Consider the following 20,050-nt stretch of genomic DNA (forward strand, 5'->3'; position numbering starts at 1 on the left):
AGTGTGCACACTAGAGGCAATAAGGATGTGCGGAGAGCCAATGACGTGAGTCCAAGGGCGGGACTAGGTCCTGATCTTCCTGGCAGATTGGTAAAATTTCCGAGGATGCGGCGCTGATCGGACCCGCAAGTTAGTCCTGAATTGTACCAAAGGTGACCTGAGGCTACCTTCATGGGGTGTGCCTCGATTTGTGTTAGGAATAAATTCTCCAGCTAGGTAGGAACCGATTCGAATCGCCGTCTCTCCCGGATAGTGAGAACTTGATTGAGCAGCGACAACGTAGAATAACTTAATAGAAACTTGATGGTTATGAGGATGCTCAAATTATTCTTATACCGAATATGGTTACAATGCTTGTTAGCTTAATCAAGTGATTGTTCTAGTATAGGTGCTAATCTAGAGATGCTTAATTGAATAGGTATTCAAATTGATGCTAGAGGTACTAAATCTCTAAATTATATCACTTAAGCTTTTATGCAAAATATTGTCAAGCTAACTCCACCTTTTAAAGCCATGCATACTTCTTGATGTCATATTATTTTAGTTTATGACGGGTAAGTCTAGCTGAGTACATTCTCGTACTCAGGGTTTATTCCCGTTTGTTGCAGATGATGTGATGTACCATGGTTACTGCAAGCACTACATAACTCCTGTTGTTGATGGAGAGTAAGACCAAGGGTATGGTCATTCTATATCATCTCCCCTATGTGCTTTTGTTGGAGATGATCCTAAACTGGCAATATATTTGAACTATCGTGATGTTGTTTAAAAACTATGTTGCTTCTGCTACTTCTAAATTTGAGTTGTAATAACTTTGTTGAAACTCCGATGTATGAGGATTATTTGTGAACCTGTTGTAACATGTGACTGGTTGTGTTGAATTATGTACGATCTTAGTTTGTACGTTGGTTTGTTTGAGATCCTTCGTGATTTCATCGGACTACCGGGTTTATATGGGTTCAAGTACGATGGTTCGATCGCTTCAGCGATTGCTATTGTACTTGTGCTCTTATAAATTGGACGGTTCTGTTACATGCTCCTCCCCGGCGCGGTGGCTCGCCGTCTGCTCTGCTCGGCGCGGTGGCCCGCCAGCCGCTCCCCGGCGAGGCGGCCCGCTGTCTGCTCCTGCTCGGCACGGTGGCCCGCCTGTGAGCTCCCCGGCGCGGCCACCCCTCCACGCCGGCATCTCGCCCCGCCTCGTCGAGCTCCTAGGCATCTCTCCCCGAGTTGTCGAGCTCCCCGGCATCTCGTCCCGCGCGCGACCGCCCCTCCCCGCCGGCGTTCGCCTTCGGCGGGGCCCCCCCTCCCTGCTGGCGTTCGCACCTCCCCGGCCGCCCTCCCCCACCACCGCTGGCTCTGCTCCTCTGCTCGCCAGCGTCTACGTTGAGAAGAAGATGAGAGAGGATGACAAAAGGGCCCCACGCGTCATTGACTACTAAAACGAATTTGAGTAGTATGATTTAGGTAGTATTGCTGGAGTTGGAAGTAAAATATGAGTTGTCTCAAAATAAGTGGCTACCTAAACAGAGAAGTAGGTGTTGTGTTTTAGGTAGTATTGCTGGAGATACTCTTAGGATCATAAGCAGTACATTGCCTTTGGTATGACCTGTTGCTTACTTTCCCATCTATTGTTGCCCTTTCTTATATAACTACTCACGTTGGGAAAACAACTTAATCTGACCTGTAAATAAAGAGAAAAGAACCATGAATGTTTAGATTGTTTGAACTTTGAAGAAGCAACATTGCAGAAATCTGACCGTAGAACCAAGACCTGCAAGCAAACTCGAGAATCAGTTATCGGGGCTAAAGATGTGGCAGCAAAATCCTTTGCTGTTAGTAATAGCCTGAACTGCACAGATTTAAATTAAATGTTGGAACATAGACATACAGGGATGTGTCTTTCCCTCCCTTTCTCAATCCTTATGTTTTGCTCCTGGAGCCGACATTCACCAATAGAGCATATGTTTTCAGGTAAACTGCACTAAAAATCTTTAGCCAATCACACGGCAACTTCATTAACATCCCTGCAGCCCATACCGGCATGGTCGACCATCTTGGTTACATACCTACAAGTCATTAAACAACTTTAAAAACATATTGGAGTGGCCGTCTAAATGCGTGTGAATTAAAAGTTCAGAAACCATATTAGCTCAACCGTATGAAAACACATCTTGAAGTGCCAGAGTAAAACAAAACACTAGGCATCTGCAAAAGCTCCCACACTTTACATTCCTGTTCACGACACCGGCACTAGGACAAATTAAAAACCAACAAGCTCGTCTTCATAAACCCAAGGTTTATCTTGAGAAATTCAATCTTAAAGCTAGATTACTACTCCGGTCCAAGTCCATCTCGTTCTAGGCCACCAAGCTGGTGCGTGAAGAAGTCCACTGTACATGGCCATGATCGTCGATGCACAGCCAGTGCGCCGCGCCCTGGTGAACGACGGCGGATCTCTCGCCCACCAGGGAGTAGCGGTCAGCGTCCAGGCACCTGGTGTGCGTGCTCCAGCTACGCGTGGCGGTGGAGTAGGAGTGGAGATAATGATGATCCCTAACAATTCCACTATCAGATTTGGTGATGACGAGCAGCTGCGAGAAGGTGAAGCGCCCCTCTGCTGACGTTGTCCCGCCGAGGTCGCTGTCGGCGGCTGTGACGATGGCGTAGCCGCGCACGCAACCATAATCAGCAGAGCTCCACTCCAGAGGTGGGAGAACGTGACGGTCGCCCGCGGTGACCGGGTTGCAGATGCCAAACAGGTTCCAGTCCATCTCCGCAGCCGTGCGAGGGGCGAGGCGCGTCAGGACGATGCTGCGGCGCGCCGCTTGGGGCTCGGCGTAGTTGAAGGTGCCGTCATCGTCGGCTACCAGGGAGGCGAGGGGGCCCGCGAGGCCGAGCGGGACCCCGGGGCCAGCAGGAAGGTGGGCGGAAAGGCCGACGCGCGCTGCGCCATCCGCGCCCGCACCATCGCCCTGTCCATGCGATCGAATCCAGTGTCCTGCAGGAAGATGACGAGGAGGCGCGCGCGGTGGTCGCCCTCCTAGAGCTGGCCCGGGCACAGCATCTCGCGGAGGAAGGCCGGGTCGGTGAAGCGGCGGAGCCACCCGCGGCATGTCACGGCCAACATGAAGAGGGACATGACGCTGCCCACGCGGGAAAAGACCTCGCGGAGGAGGCTCTCCGGCAAAGCCGAGATGGCGCCCATGGTGTGGGTGGGATGTGCTGGTGCCGGTGCTTGGGGAGAAGAGGTGGAGACGGTGGTGCGGCAGGTTGCCATTGCAGTTGCCGCCGCGTGAGCCTGTGTGCTTTCCTGGTCCTGGACGGTGGCTGCTGGGTGAATGGGAAGGGGAAGAAACGAATCTTAGAGCTATCCTTATTGACGGTGGCTGCTGGGTTTCTATTTTATGGGCTCTTAACGGGCCACCAAATAAACGGGCTGTGCTCGTGCCGGCACTACGGGCCGAGGCTGCGGCCCAAGCACGGCACTAGCCATAAATGGAGTTAGAACAAAATTTGACAATTCAAGCACTAAATAGATATGGTCATCAAATTTCAAAAATCATTTCATATAACACTGAAAATACATTATTGGGCCTATAAAATTATTTGGGAGTTAAAGTACTTATTCAATTGTAATTTCGCCACCAGGGTAGTCATTCATACGCCTCGTTCATGTAATTTGGTTGCTCATGAGCTAGCTACTGCAGGGGCTGGTCTTAGTCCGGGTTCGATCTCGGTTCGAGATTGTATACCAAGTTGTATCTAGGTCCTGGTGGCCAATGATTTGGCCTCTGTTAATGAGTAATGGAGAATGCTTCGATGTTCAAAAAAAAATTTATCCAAGAGAAAAAAAAATTGAAGACTGCCATTATAATTTTGCAAAATTGGAGATATGTCATTCTGTCCCACGTGTCATTGACTCATGTGTGCCCCCACATGTCGGTGAGATACCAATGGCAAATCTCCAACTTTGCAAAATTACAATGGCAAATCTCTAAATCTCGAGACTCACCATAAGTTCTATTTACATGGATCTTTTTGTCTTCCGGTCCATCTACACACAATGGTATGTAACAGGAAAATGCATTCTCAATTGTAACTCACCCTGAACATTGCAGAAGATGTCGTGTTTATACTATCTTATGAACACAAAAGATGTCGCGTTTATGGCTCTGTTCGGCAGGACTTATTATTATTGCGGCTGATTTGTTGTGAGAGAAAAACATGGTTCCATGACTGAAAAAATAGGACTGATTCTGGCTTATAAGCTCAAGCGAACAGAGCCTATACTATCTTATGAACACAAAATGCTATCGGAGACATCGATTTACAAGACAAAATTCATTATCACCTCAACCATCCCCATGCTTTACATGTACTCACTTGTACCTATATTATTCTTCTTTTTTTGAATTCTCCATTTCCATTACTGTAATACTGTAACGGAGAGACAAGCAGTCTGATAAACAAAACAGGCCCCTGAGCACTTCACGTCTTCGCTTCATATCTGAACAGACTGATTAAGACCAAGGCTAATAATGCAGCCGGCTTGCTGGCTGTAAGGTTTTTTGCAGTCTTCTCTTAGCCCACTCATATAGTAGTTAGTTCTTTACAGTTAATACATGGTACACTTATCTCTCTCACAGACTTTCTTGGTTCTTGTGCCAAGCCGGCTGTAAGCTTACAGCCCACTTCTCCTCTCTCTTCTCCCCTCTTTCCTCCACCTCAGCATTTAGTCTGCTTACGGCCTGCTATTATACTTGCTCTAAGAGCCACTGCAAAACGTTGCCACGCACTTATTACATGCTCCAAACGTTCCCACTCACAAACAACTAATAAATGAACGGTTGAATGGAGTTGCCCGGCACGATGCTTAGGATTGAGAATGGCAGCGCGACAGTGTAACCAACGAGGCAACAGCCATCCTAGCAAAAAAAAAAAAAAGCAGCAAGTGTATATCCCTCCATTCTAAATTATAATTTTATTCGATTTATTATAAGTCAATAACTTTTAACTTTGACTAAGTTTATAAAAATACGCACAAACATCTAGAACATCAAATTTATTTCATTAGTAGTTTTTTCACGCAATATAATTTGATACAATGTTTTTAGATGGCAATATACTCTTCTAAAAACATAGCCAAAGTTAGATAGGTTTTATTCAGAATAAATCTAAAGTAAACTGTAATTTTAAACGAGTATACAATATGTATTGCCATTGTAGCAGGCGGCGGTATCAGCCATGACCTGCTATAAATATAATATAATCACAGTCTGATTTCATTATATTCCATTATGACGTCTGCACGCTATAATTATATATAAACTGCACTAGTGCTCACATGGAATTGCACCGGCCGGGCAACAGGCACCGAGGACTCGTGCATGTTTGGTCCATTTCTAGCGCTAGTATCACAGCTGGGCGTTCGTTAGCATGCACCGAATACCGAAAGCACGCACCAACACACATCGGCTACACACCAACACACGAGGCTACGACTGATGCAGAAGAACCGGCAGGTCAAGAATCTTTTAGTAGTTGTTGCCTAACCTACGCGCTAGCTAGAGCTACAAAACTGCTGTGGCCAAATCCCGGAAATGGACCGGCCTCTCATGGAAAGAGATCGGTGCCGATTGCCGAAGCTGAGACAAGTCCTTGTCATCATTCCATCGAGGTGTAGCCTAATCAGCCCTTTCCTTAGGCTGCATTCGGTTACCCTAAATTTGAACCAGAAATAATTCCAGCTTTTCAAAACAATACAAATTAGTGAACCGATTCCAACTGAAATCAGGACTCAATCTAGAGCAACTGAACAAGCCTTTAGGTGGTTCGGCCTCACAAGCGTGCGGGTACAAGCTTGGATAGCTGGATAATTCCCATATATAACAGGGCATGCACGCGTGATGGACTGGACCTACTCTTCTTCTCCGGTTCCTGTGTCTGGTTGTTCATCATGGCCTTACCATGACATCTGTCATTATTATTAGTACTACTCAGACACGAAGATATTTAGTATTTAGGAGTGCAAATGCACCTTCTCAAAAATATAAAAAGCGGTGATTCACTATGGTGTAAATCTTTGCACATACAAACTAAGTGTACTCTACTCAATAAATTTATTCTAGTTTCACCACTGGCGGTACTATATGTTGGAATAGTGTGTCGCTTGTCGTCGTGATACACGACTACACGAGTAGGATCGTCCATGTTCGTATCGCATGTTATTCAATTCCTCCGGCCGGACGATTAGTTGAGTGATTGCGATGCATCATATATATGCAAGTAAGTCGAAGCGATGAATCGATGCTCGATACATGCGTGATAAAATGAATTTGCACAGGAAATGCCATGGCTACGTCTACCTGCTTAGTACGATCAAGTAGTAGCTAATAAGACTTTTGTGGGTTCAGATAGAGTAGTCCTCCATTGGTGGATGGATACATGCATAACACGCCAGGGACTCCCAGCATGCATGGTTAGTTGATGAATGGACGCGGCACTGCAGCAGCTGGTACCCGATCAGACCAGCACAGGAAATGCTCTGCATTAGATTGATTGGCCACGCGTCAATAATAATCTCGGCAGAGAACAAGAGCCGTTCGAGCTGGCTGATTCGTGACGTGCTCGAACGTCACAACAAAACCTAATACGTCTTAGAATTTGACTCTGAATCATGCTGGACGAGTGGGCGTGAATTCGTATGAAGTATGGTTGTCAGTCCGGGTCACAAACGAGACACACGGTGCTTGAGTGTACTTTGAGAAATAAAAATGACAGAAGATTTTTTTCATCCTTTTATTAATATATATTAAGTATAGATATAGATATAGTTATAGAAGTAGATATAGACATAGATATAGGTATGTAGATATAGCATATAGATATAGATGTACAAAAGATATAATTATAAGCGGCAGTTGGAGAGTTGGAACAGTTCAGCAGCCTGTTCGTTTGGCTGTGGCTTGTCGTAAACGATCGTAAATTTTCAGCCGGAACAGTATTTTTCTCTCACACAAACCAGTCAGCAGTACTTCTTCACGAACCAGCAACGATACGAACCAGCCAACCGAACAGGCCGTAGATAGGCAGTTTCATCAAATAGGGTCATACTATTTGTGTTATATGCAGCAAAAACGAAAAGACGGGCCAACTTATTTTCAAAGAAAAAAAGACGGGCCAACTGTACGCAAAATAACCCTTCTCATCAAAAAAAAATGACACGCATCTATCGTTTTCCTGACTCAGGATCGAGTACGTACGAAACTGGTCAGAGAAAAAGTCCTGTTCTGCGCAAGTGTAACCAACAATGGCAGAGGATGGCATCAGTACGTCTGGAGTTTCCGGGCACGGCGCCGTAGGGCATGTACATATACGCATATACGCGTGTTTCCATAAAACTGCAGCCTACAGCCTCGTTAGCTCAGTTCGCTTCGCTGAAAAAAAAACAGCCGAAACATCAACTAAAAAACAAACTAAAAACGGATTATAAGAGAAACGAACCATAGTCCTTACTCGCGCACAGTTAGTTGGCCAACGTCTAGTAAAGTCGTCCGTGTTTGTCACAGCCTCGTCATTTTCATCCTCACCCGGCGGCCTATGGGGTACACTACAAATACACGTTCAGTATGACATCACATCGTTTATCAGTTTTCGTCACCCATCCAATCGGTCCATGTAACCTTGTGTAGAGCTCTTGATCATTAATTAAAAAAGAAAAGATCATTAGAATTAGAAAAAAGAAGAAGCAAATGCTAGCTGCCAAGCCTTTGACCAAACCTGACGCCTGACGTCCAGGTCCAGCCTTCGTCCTCACTCACTCACGCACGGCGGCACGTTCGCCTCGCTGCTACGTGTGTAAACGCCGCCCTCGTCACGCGAATGACAGGCAGCGGCGGCACACGGCACGTCAGCGGCGCGACGAGAACCACGTCGCGTCATGAGAAGTGGGGCGCGCGATCGACGACACAAGCAAGCAGAAGCAGCCAACGGGGCACCTGTTCCCTCCATCGTTTCTGTGCCTTATAAACCAGCTGATATTATTTTGTCGTAAGAAAAAAATATTATATCATGACTGATAAGCATGACTGAGCGTGAGGAACCGCGTCAAAAGCCGATGAGCACGGACACGCACAGTCACACGCACGCACGTACGCGCGGGCCGGCGCGACGGCGGCGGCGAACTCGCTCGCGATCGCGACGCGCGCTCCACCCGATCGGTCCATCGGCGGCCAAAACTAGAGCGTCAGCGTCCGCCGCGAGTTCACGAATTCACGTGATCGGCCCCGGCCGGCCTGGAGCGATCTCACAAGGAAAACCACGCGGGTGGGTCTGGCGTGCGTGCGTGGGCGTCGCGGTCGCGGTCGCGGTCGCGGCCGGGCGGTCGTCGCTCCGATCCCCTCGCGCGCCGTCCTATCCGACGTAACCCGACCGCGCGCACCGCCCCCACGCGTCGCTAGCTGCTTGCCGTCCCAAGCCAAGCCGTGCCCGTGCGCGGTGCGCCACACCACACCATCATCGCCTGCGACGGCCACCGAATTGTCATGGCTCATGGACCGATGGACGACAGGCGATCGGTCGACGATACGGTCCCGTCCCTCAGCGCGACTGCTGGCTCGTGAGCCGCCGAGCCGTCGAGTCCGGTGCACGGAAACGGAGAGGCAGCGCAGCGCAGCCAATGTTCGGAGCTCGGCGCGTGGGCACGGATTGAGCACGAAGGCCCGGAAGGAAAGCATCGCGTACGTTGCGACCTGAGAGCGCGGCCGTGAGGTGACTGATGATGCGGTTGCTGATGTTGAGACGCTTGACCACAGGGGGCTGGAGCTGGACAAAATCTGGGTTCCTTGTACCCCCCCCCCCCCCCCCCCCCCCCCCCCCCCCCCCCCCCGCGTGTCTCTCACCCCGACTGAGGTTGACCTGCACGCGTCTTGCACCGTGTCTTTCTAAACAGAACGTGAGTATATGCATGTCTCACTCTCCATAAAAAAAAAGAGTACAGCTATGAAATTTGTGTGGCCAAACTTTTTAAAATTTAACTAAATTTGTAGAAGGAATTAGCAACATTTATATCTCCATGTATAAAGTTAATTCTTACTCCATCTCACAAACGTGGTTATGTTTTTAAAATGTTTTAATAGGATGACAGATAATATTTTTGTAAGGTGTAACATGTAATAGTACTATGGTTTGTGGCTGGAGCGAGGTGTCTAGCACGGTAGCACCTCTCATTGGCGAGAATAGGCATTTGTTTTAAAATAGTTTCTTTCATAAGAGAAATTGATCTAGTCTCAGTGTCTATCCGTCCCAAGAAAAAAAAACATGTTGTACTACTTCACTTATCACACTAGTGTAGTTTTAGTTTATTCAAAACAATGAACACTCCAACGACACAAAATAGCTCCAGCCTCACTCGTCAAGAAGTCAAGCGATGGACAAAGAGTTCAAAAGCAAGCGCAAGGTCACAGTCACAGGCAAGTAAGGAGGATGAAAGCAAAAATGGAAGATATCACTTATTGGGGCTCGTTTTCGATGTTTTATCGTGTATTTGACCAAAACAAAAAATGGTAATGGTAACCGTCAATACAGCAGTGGTGGCAATGAAAAATAGGGAAATGATAAGGGTTGACTTACTTACCTTTTCTAACTGTTTAGGTATTTTCCTGTTTCTCGCCATAAAATACCACCAATACTACCCTTTCCCTAAAAAAAGAGGCCATCTCCAGCTTTAGCAGCCCAAGCCCAGCAAAGAACTTGCCTAATTCCCGCACCTGCTTAACCCTATAGCGTGCAATGGCTCATGTGCCGCACAAGGCTCCAGCAGCACTGCACACTAACCCACCAGTCTGGCGTCGTGCGTCGCCCCGCCGCCACCCTCTTTTCTCCTGTTCCGGCTCCGCCACCTGCTCCGCTCCTCTTCCACCCTCCACCTCCCACTCTACTCATTAGTTTCCCTAAACCATGCACTAGATCAACATAGCGTGTTACACCTCTATGGGTTGCGGGTGCGCCTCTACAGGCCGCAGGCAACGGCTGCTCCCCTCCGCCAAAGCTTGCTTGCCATTCATGGGCAGCATGACAATTCCTCCTCCATTCATACACCTAGAGGCCAACATATCATGTCGCGCATCAAAAATATTTATGGTGTTGGCGGGAGATCAATATGCCCAATCCCAACACTATTAATGGGGCCACCGCCATCTTGTTCCATTAACTTTTGGATGGATGTCATCTGGGTCCATCAACTGTCAAAGTGCATTTTTAGGTCCATAAACTTTTGATGCAGTGCACTGTAGGTCCATAACAGTTCGAGAGCTTGATAAATTTTCATTTAATCCCCTCTCATCGATACCTCCTTCTCAAAATAGCCCCCACAATAGCCCGGTCAATGGGCTCGCAACCACGTCAGGCCATCGACACAACTGCCGTGGCCGGTCTCCCATGCCAGTGCAGCCACGCAGCCACGCGAGCACGCAGTGCCTGCGCGCGAGCAGCCATGTTGCCATTGGTCGAGCGGACGGACTGTCGTGCGAGGCCAAAAGCATGCCACGCCACGCCACCACGTGGGCGAGGTACGGAGCGGTACGTCGAGGCTTGGCTGCGCCCCAGGCTGGCTGGCCGTGTGCTGCTCTCCCTAGCCAGCCTGCAGCAGCTCCTTGCCCCATCCCGTCGTGCACCTTCCACTTCCGCTTAGCTTCTGCTGAAGACGAAGCCGACGCCTGCGCCGTCTAATTGGAACGAGCCTACAGCATGCGCCCACGCATCCTCCCGGTCAAGCTCGGTCCCAAATTGCATGTGCACCGACGCCAATGCCGAAATCCCGCGGCCAGCTCGATTTGACTCCTTCCGAGTGCTACATCGTGGTCTGGTGGATCTCCCAGATGTGGATGAACTGTCGGTAAGGTCGCGGGATGCTAATGCCATGCGGAGGCTGCTGACCTGCTGTCAATCTAATATTGCTTCTCCCATTTCTCGCTCATGGGCAACCGCTGGTACAGCATCACGAACAGCACGATGAAGTGTGCTAGGCCGACGGAGAAGAACATGGGTGCTATGATGCTATCGAGCATTGCCGACCAAGAATCCAGGCGGTGTGGCCACCCGCCCACACTCATGCGACAACGACATATGGCTGGCCTCGCGCGGCAGCACGCCCGCTCGACCACAACGCCAACGTGGCTGCCCGGCGCAGCCACTGTGTGCTCGCGTGGCTGCACCAGCACGGCCGGCCGCTCACTCGTGTGGCGGTGGCGTGGTGGCCTGACGCGGCTGCCAGTCCATTGACCAGGCTACTGTGGGGGCTGTATTGAGAAAGAGGTATCGATCGAATGAGGTTAAATGAAAATTTATCAAGCTCTCGAACTGTTATGGACCTGCAGTGCACTGCATCAAAAGTTTATGGACCAAAAAATGTACTTTGAGAGTAGATGGACCCAGATGACATCCCTCCAAAAGTTAATGGACCTGTGGTGCATTTTACTCTATATGGAAAGTACCAAACAAAAGAAGAATGAATCAAATTTATTTTCCTCATTTTCAACTGATTGTCAGACTTTGACTTGTGTGTTTGCATCATCTGCAACACCTATAACATTAGAATAGTTTGCATAGAGGGGGTAGTTCCTAGTGATGGCACTAGTGAGAGTGAGACACAAGGTACATATGGTGATGAAGCCATTAATTTTGAATGTTTGAGTGACGGAGAGGCAGATCTTGATGCGAAGAGGCAAAAGAAGTGTACATAAGAAGTTTGGGATTACTTTGATAAGTACTGGGTGAAGTGGTGGTAAATGGCAACCAAGAGCGGTATCACTGGGCAAACTGCAAATTTAGGTGTAAAAGCATAATTAACAAAGGTAGATGTGAGAGCAGATATAGAACGACAGGCTTCCGGGGTCACTTAAGGAAATATCATAGTATTGTTAAAGGCTAACAACAAATAAAAACTGAAAGTAATGATTGGTCCGACGTCTCTGCTGTCAAACCTTTTAAGTATAATCAGGAGAGGACATGAAGTTTTATATGGAAATGATCATACAAGAGTATCCCTTCAATATGGTTGAGCATGAGTTATTTCAAATTTTCAAGACCGGGTCAAATCCTTGCATCCACATTATTATCAACTAAAGTCCCGATCGCAATGAGGAAAGAAATAATGGACATTTGTATGCGAGAGAAGGATCACATGTATGAAAATTTCAAGACCATTAATTATCGTTTTAGTGCCACAATGGACATGTGGATGTTTAATTAGACCAAGGGCTATATGTATATCATTGTACATCGGATTGATAATGAGTGGAATATTCAGAAGAAGCTGATAGTCAATTTCATCCATGTTGAAGGACGATATTACTAGTGACAAGATATTGATACTGTTGAGGTCATGACCCCAGGGTGTCTCAGGGCACCGATTAGTTAGCGGGCTGCATGGTCCGCAACACAGCTAGCAAAGGCCCAAACAACAGAGGCTCGGCAAAAGCGGAGCAGGCCAGGCACTAAGGCTGGGGGCGATGACAGACCCTTCCTCCAGCATTAGCCGCGTGATGCTTAAATACGTGACCTCTTCCTCGTCACGACCCCTGGGAGGGACAGGGAGAGGTCGAGCCCCGCGCAACGTGCCCGCTCTGACGAAGGCAAGCGTGCCGCACTGACCCCGCAAGGACCAATGTGACAGCGGTCACCTTGGTCCGGTCAGACTCCATACCTGTGTCACGCCGCACCAACAAGACAACACTGCACAACGGTGGCAACGGGTACGAAACCCACCATACAAATACAGATCAACAGGACGCGCGTACGATCCCACCCACTACGGGATGGGATCCATGACAAGGGACGTGACCTAGAGACCTCCCCGGCAGGCGGATGGCGCCCCGACCCCAACAATCAGGGTTGTGGCCCTCAGCCTCATGAAGCGACTAGGCAAACAACGACCTAGGGCGGCTACCTACTACGGGTACGACGCCCCAGGAAACCTGGAGACAACAGCGAAGACCATGAAGGATGTTGCTTTGCACAGGACAGCTGACGAACTATCGTCATGGCTACAGTGCTGCCACGACCAGCACAGTAGCACCACGTCAGACCCTGTCGTGACGTGGCCACAAGACCACGACGATAGCCATGCCCAGGCGAGCATTAGAAGACGACGTAGCTTACAAGCCAAGTTAGCTAGGACCTCTCTCAGGCTCTCGACCCTTCGGTCGGGAGAACCTTTTCTTTTGTAACAAGCCCTGGCCCCGAACTCTATATAAGAGCAGTCAGGGCTCCCACCTCGGGTCAGGGTCTCATTCTTCATCCTCTACCATTACATCCATAGCAGTAGGGCTTCTGGAGCTTCTCTTCGGGCTGCCCCTCATCTAGCATAGGTTCTACTACCTTCTTCACCATTCTTGCACCCCTATTGTAAGAACTTCAGAGCATTCAAGCGAGGAATACGCACTCGATCTTCTCTGAGACTGGACTTAGGGCTCCGGCCTGAACCAATATAACTCCTCGTGTCTATTGGATGCTACCATCGTCTTCCTAGAGCAGTGCGGCAATCGTATAAATTTACTAGTCTGGTTTACGAAACATCGACCGATACGTTTGCCACATGTCTCTTAAAACGGTATGTTGAGAAGAAAATGTTTTCTCTTACTTTGGACAATGTGAGGTTGTTGTAAAGGGTGTGATTGCAGAACTGAAGAAGCATAGTCCTTTAGTTTGTGATGGGCAAGTTTTTCATGTGAGATGCATCAATCACATTCTTATTCTTGTTGCTAGAGATAGAACATGCGTGACTGGTTTGCAATTAAAAATATTAGAGCTTTTATAGTAGTTGTGAAGGGCTCTACGATATAGTGGGAGGAATTTATAATGTGTGCCAGTGAGTGTGGTTTGGACACCAACTCTGGCCTCTCTCTAGATGTTTCCACTAGGTGGAATTCGACATATCTTATGCTAAGGGATGTCATGTATTATAAGCTGGCTTTTGAGAGGCTCAAGTCATATGAGCATATCGTGTATGAGCACATTTATCCTTCACCTAAGGACCATGAGAATGCACAAACTTTGCTCCCATTCTTTTGAAAGTTTTATTACCTTACCGAGTTATTATCTGGTACTGCTTCCTATCTTATAGTAAACTAGTTTTAGTGGTTTTTGTGAGATTAAACTTATGCTCAGTGCTCAATGATTGGTGTTGTAGTAATGATAATCCCACTATTAGTCAAATGACCAATGTTATGATCAAAGTGTAATAAGTATTGGAATAAGTCCAATGTTGCACTCGTTGGAAATGTTCTTGATCCTAGGTATGAGAGAAAAAATATTGAACTTTACTTGAGATAGTTGTATAAAAATTCCCATCAAGTTGAAGTCGACAAGTTTAATACTGTGATTAAGAATATGTATCAATTATATCCTACTACGGCTCCTTCATCTTCAAAACGTAGAGCATCTATGGCCGCATTAGCTGCAAACTAGATTAGGGACTACATAGATGAAGAACCTGATAGCTTTCTATATGACAATGAATCAAGTGGCCTTGATATGGATGAATCAAAATGAATAGATAAATACCTAGAAAAAACAGCATTAAAGCTTTTGAAGGCTAGTTAGCTTACATTTGATGTTTTGGCATGGTGGAAAACTTAGAGAGATGAATATCCTATGCTTTCCAGACTTGTCGATGTGTTGGTCATGCAAGCATCCACAGTTGCTTTTGAATCTTCCTTTAGTGCTGGAGGTTGGGTAGTTGATATTTTTTTAGTATTGAAAAAAATACTGTAGTTTTTTCCTACCATGTGTTTGGATACGATATACATTTTAAAATTTTAAACCACGACATTGTCAAAGCCGTAGTCTTTTTGTGTTTTATGTTTAGTTTCTAGCCACAAATTGTCACTATTTGCTATAAAAATTTACCACGCTTGGCTAAGGATAAGTGCTCAAAATATTTACCACACCTTTGTAAGTCAAAGGATAACTCTAATGGTGACTTATGAGCTAGCTCTAAGCATATTATTTTATATTTTAATAGAAGAGAGATAAAACTATCTCTTGATCAAGAACTAGTCTTTTGCACACACTCCAAGATCATATGAGATTGTCATGTGGGGCTATTATACAATGAGCTACTCCGTCTGTCTCACAAACAATGTCATTCTCATTTTTCAAGAAGTCAAACATTTTAACTTTGACCAACTATATATAAAAGAATATTAATGTTCGCTAATATTTTCTATAAAGGTAGTTAAACTTGAAAAGTTTGACTAGCACGCATCTCATAGTGTCATTCTTTTTGGGACGGAAGAAGCATGTGCTAAAAGTTTTTTTGAATTTGTATGTGCTAAAAGTTAATACCATTAGAGAAAGAGTCTGTCTACTATACAACCATATGTTTTATGCAATTTCAACACATGAATTTTTTTTGTACCATAGGATTAAGATCCAACAGCCTCCACCCTTCTTCTACCTCCGGCCTCCAGCCTCCACAGATCACATATCATAATTTTTTTCTATGAAGGGACAAATCATAGATGCGCCGTCGTCGCTGCCGCCACCACCACTGCCATGGCCGGCGCGGGCGTGGGGAGGCGCGCCAGCTCGCAACAGTCGCATGTTGTATGTGTTATGCTGCCCTCCCTATGGCCTAGCGGAGCCAGCTACTTGGTCTGCTACACATCAGACATATGGGAGAGGTCCGTCGGATCATAAGAGCTAGTTGGTCTGTTGTTGTACGTACACGGCTAGGCCAACCAGAAAGAAATAGACGCTGTTGAGAAAGAGAGAGGGAGAGAGATACAAAAAAAAAAATCCATGTGTTTTTTTGCTAAAACACATAGAACTATTAACTAACTCATACTGTTGATGGTGCCTTAAGAGAATCTTATCGTAGTTTTTTTTGAGTCATTGGCATGTGGGACCTAATTTAAGGGAAGGAAAACTTGCCACACTGTAGTGGTAACAAACCACCTGTTCGGCTGGCTGGCTGGCTGGGCTGGTGCTGGCCAGCCAATTCACGCGGGTACGGTTTACATGAACAGTGTCTTTCGGTCAGAATAGTATTTTTTCTCTCGTAACAATTCAGTCGGAACAGCATTTTAGCTTATTTTTCAGGTCGGCCCAACAGCCTCGAAACCTCAAAGTTGGTCAAACTTGTCTAACTTTAAGAGGTGGTTTGGTTAGACGATTTGAACCCGTTCCCGCTTCACAGTGCGAACGGATTGCGGTGATTGCCGTTTGGACAGACCGGCCTGTAAATAGATGGCAACGTGAATGGATACAACATGGTACATCTCCGTTACTCCTCCTCTCGCAGCGCTATTCGCTCCGTTCTTGGAGTCAGCTCTGCTTCCCCGTCGTCCCCCCGATGTACACATCCAACCAAACAAGTCGTGTTAACCGTTGCCTTGTAACGGTTGGCGCTAGTTTCAGTTCCGATTTACGTTGCCGTTGCCTGCGCCGAAACAAACAACACCTAAGTGTGACGTGGTGACAAGTCGTGGCTAGCAACCAAAAGCCCTATTAGAAACTCCACAGAGGCTTCTTTTCTATAACCACGCCTTTGCATGTTTTTGGCTTATATAAAGCTACAACTTTTTGATATCATGATTTTCTAAAACTACACCATCCTCGTTTTTTTTCTTTATATTTACACTACTTTGTTGTGACAAACATTTCTCTATCATATAAAATAGTCATAATCGCATCCATACTTATTTATTAAAGAAATCAGATCAGATTTATTTCAACTAAAAAATTAGAAACCCATCTTTAGGCAGCTCTAGGGAAAATTTAATGTAGTGAAAATATGCAATTTCGTCATAGAGCCACAAAACTGTCACGTCAGTTGCTATTGCTATAGTACAGTTACTTGTGGCTGCATATTTATTTTCCTCCCTAGCTTGCATCAACAATTTTCGTAGCCATTAAGTTTGTAGACGTCCTTGGTGTGCTATTTTTCTCAAAAACAAAAAATAAAGGACCAAAAAGAAGCTCACGTCCCACGCTTCTCACACCCGCTCGCGCGCTGCCCAGTTGCCCCGCGCTACTTATGCCGGACTCTCGTCACTGATCTGGTCCCCGGACACCGCACCACCTCTCCAGCCGCCCTCCTCCTCGTACGGCGCATAGATCCTTCTTCGCCAGCGCGGCGGGGCCATGGGCCGCCGTAGGTTCCGGCTCGCCGACATGATGCCCAACTCCTGGTTCTACAAGCTCCGCGACATGCGCCGCCCGCGGGGTCACCCTCCTGCCGTTGCCAGCGGCGGGACCGCGAGCGCAATGCTACCGTCGTCGTCGCCGCCGCCGCAGAGAGGGGCAAGGTCCGCCACCAGGCCTGCGTCCCCGAGGCGCGGGTCTGTGGCGCTCCCGCACAGGACGTCGTACTATTACCCCACCCGGGACCGGGAGCTCCCGGCGCCGGAGCCGAGGGACGCCACGGAGGAGGACCGGCACCGGCAACGCCTCCCCCAGCAGCAGTCGTCGCCGCCGAGCTGCTCCAGGAGGCGGCACAGGCTGGGCGCCGTCAGGGTTGGGCGCGGGCTGGAGGCTCTGGCCGGGGCGCACGTCGACGCTCACCAGAGCCGGCGGCGGCGGGACATGTACGTCGGGCGCGACGGCAGCGACGAGGACGACGACGTCGACGAGGTCCGGAGGCCGGCGGCGATTGCGCCTTACAGCGTGAGCTGCAAGGTGATCGCGTCAGAAACGGACATCGTCATCGACCTCTGCTCCGGGGGCACCGCCGACGCCGAGCGGGTGCTCCCCCCGATCGTGACCAGGCAGGCGATGAGGGAGGTGGTCCGGTACGAGGTGAAGGACAGGCACGTCGTCGACGTCGCCGACACGACGCCGGCAGGCGGCAGCTCTGCCTCGGAGCAGGGGAGCAAGTCCCACCCGAGGCGGCCGTCCGTGTCCGTGGGGCGCCGCCTCAGGACGCGCGTCAACAGCCCGCGGCTGGCGTCCACCACCACCAGGTCGTCCAGGAAGAGCAGCAGCAAGCCGACAACAACCCCGGGGGCGTCGCCACGGAAGACGACGACGACGACGCCAGCACCGCCTCCGCCGCCGGCGCCTCTCGCAGAGAGCTTCGCGGTGGTGAAGTCGTCGGCGGACCCGAGGCGGGACTTCCGCGAGTCGATGGAGGAGATGATCGCGGAGAAGGGCATCCGCGACGCCGCCGACCTGGAGGACCTCCTGGCCTGCTACCTCGCCCTCAACGCCGCCGAGCACCACGACCTCATCGTGGAGGTGTTCGAGCAGATCTGGGCCAGCCTCGCCGTCGCCGGCGCTAACCCATGAACCGAAACGACGGCCAGGAATGAGCTGAGGTCATCATCATTCGTCGTCGTCCTCCCGCTGCATGCTCGATCAGTACATTCATTTCCAGTTCCAGCAGCGGATTAACTAGCTTTAGCCTTTAGTTCCTTGACTTGTTATTGATGGTTGCAATGACAAAACTCCACAAGGAAACTCGACAAAGAAAAAAAGAAGACAACTTGGTTCGATCTGCGAAAGTTTTTGGTTCTTTACTTGCTCGGTGATCTTGTGATTCTTCTCTCCCTGGGATCGCGTGCGTGGTGCTCGCTGCTTTCTTGAGCGTTACTAGCTAGCGTGAACAGTAGCTCGTAGAAGGGCTGGTGTAGTCTGCGCTGGACATTTTTTTTTAACGAATCAGGAGAGCCACCGACTATATTAATGTTAAAAAGAAGAACCTAGACCGGGCAATACGACAGAGCTACAACAACGACCGGAAACAACGACGAAAAAAAAACAACAGCAAGCAACTAGCTCAATTATCGACAATGACTGGTTGGATTGAGACCTCAACACGCGCCGAGCAACACCACTGAAAACCACAAGTGGCCGCCACAATGCAACATCAACGAAGGATGACAAACCAATATGATGATACATCATCGTCGCCACCTGCGCCGTTGTTTACCGACGATGTACCACACCGAATCAACCGCTGCCACGCACGACTAACCGCGATGAACCGCTGCACTGGACATCACCACCTATTAATTTCAGATTTACAGTTAGTAATCGGGACGGCCTCTGCGATCTGAAATTAAATCCAGGTGAATCGGCCGAATCGTAGAGTACAGCGACAGCTTAAACCGGAGAGATTATACTAGTAGCCTAGCCTACGATATCTAGGAGACCGTACTGGCATAGAAGCTGCCCGGCCGTGCAGTTCTGTATAGATCTGTGGGCGAATGTTTGTTACATCCCTACCTGGCTACCTGGAAGATACCAACGTCTCGCGCTTCGTACCTGTGGGCTGTGGCTCTGGACCCGGAGACAAAATAACGCCCGTATGCAGGACCCCCACACTGGAAGCAATAGCGTACGCTCGCCAAAATACAGTCCAGTGAATCTTGTGGGTGATGATGAGAGTGTGTATGTCTTCGAGTTTTACTCTCTGCTCTTGTACATTGGACAGTAGCGTATCCATGTGGTCTCTGTTTTGTCCGCCGTAGAAGCGCCACCAGCTAGCTCCTACTCCAGCAAGTCCTGGTTATGAGTTTATGACAGTTGAATCTTGAAATGCTAGGCAATCACCGGCATCTTCTTGGTCCTTGCAGGCCACAGACCATGGCTACAGCTGCATAGGTAGGAGTAACAGCAAGGCATGTTTGGTACAACTTCTTGTGACTCTTGAATCTTAGTAGTACACTAAGCTAAGAGTCTGTTTGGATCTTGTTCTTGTTTTCATATTCTAGATAGCGAGCGTAGAATCTGGATTATTAATAAAAAAAATTAGGGATGTTTGGATCTCATTCTCAAAGTGATTATTGCCTTTGCATAGTAAAAATCTTCAAATAGTAGGTCTAGGGTACATAGTTCGATTTTAGAATCTCATTCTAGTATCCAAGTGTTTGAATCTCATTCTCATTTTCCTTAAGAGATCCCAACAAACCCTAATGTAGCAGCACTATTTACAAAAACTCATTTTTCGCGAAATACGTTTTGAGCCCCACGAAAGTATAAAACCATGTTTTATGGCTTCTTCGACTCTGGCTCCATATGGTTACTCAGCTAGAAGCCAAAATGGATG

The 20,050-nt window shown here is 48.1% G+C and overlaps 1 protein-coding gene and 1 pseudogene across 1 annotated transcript; one reads left to right on the top strand and one right to left on the bottom strand.

Annotated features, from left to right (window-relative positions):
- Nucleotides 1–2,192: 2,192 nt before the first annotated feature.
- Nucleotides 2,193–3,313, bottom strand: LOC136514830 (uncharacterized; annotated as a pseudogene).
- A 13,759-nt stretch (nt 3,314–17,072) lies between these two features.
- On the top strand, nt 17,073–18,494 carry LOC136518422 (transcription repressor OFP1-like). The gene has a single exon (XM_066512078.1). It carries the CDS (start codon nt 17,146–17,148, stop codon nt 18,286–18,288), a length of 1,143 nt encoding a protein of 380 aa, XP_066368175.1. The 5' UTR covers nt 17,073–17,145; the 3' UTR covers nt 18,289–18,494.
- The last annotated feature ends 1,556 nt before the right edge of the window (nt 18,495–20,050 follow it).

This window comes from Miscanthus floridulus, chromosome 17 (genome assembly GCF_019320115.1).
Source record: "Miscanthus floridulus cultivar M001 chromosome 17, ASM1932011v1, whole genome shotgun sequence".
NCBI lineage: Eukaryota > Viridiplantae > Streptophyta > Magnoliopsida > Poales > Poaceae > Miscanthus > Miscanthus floridulus.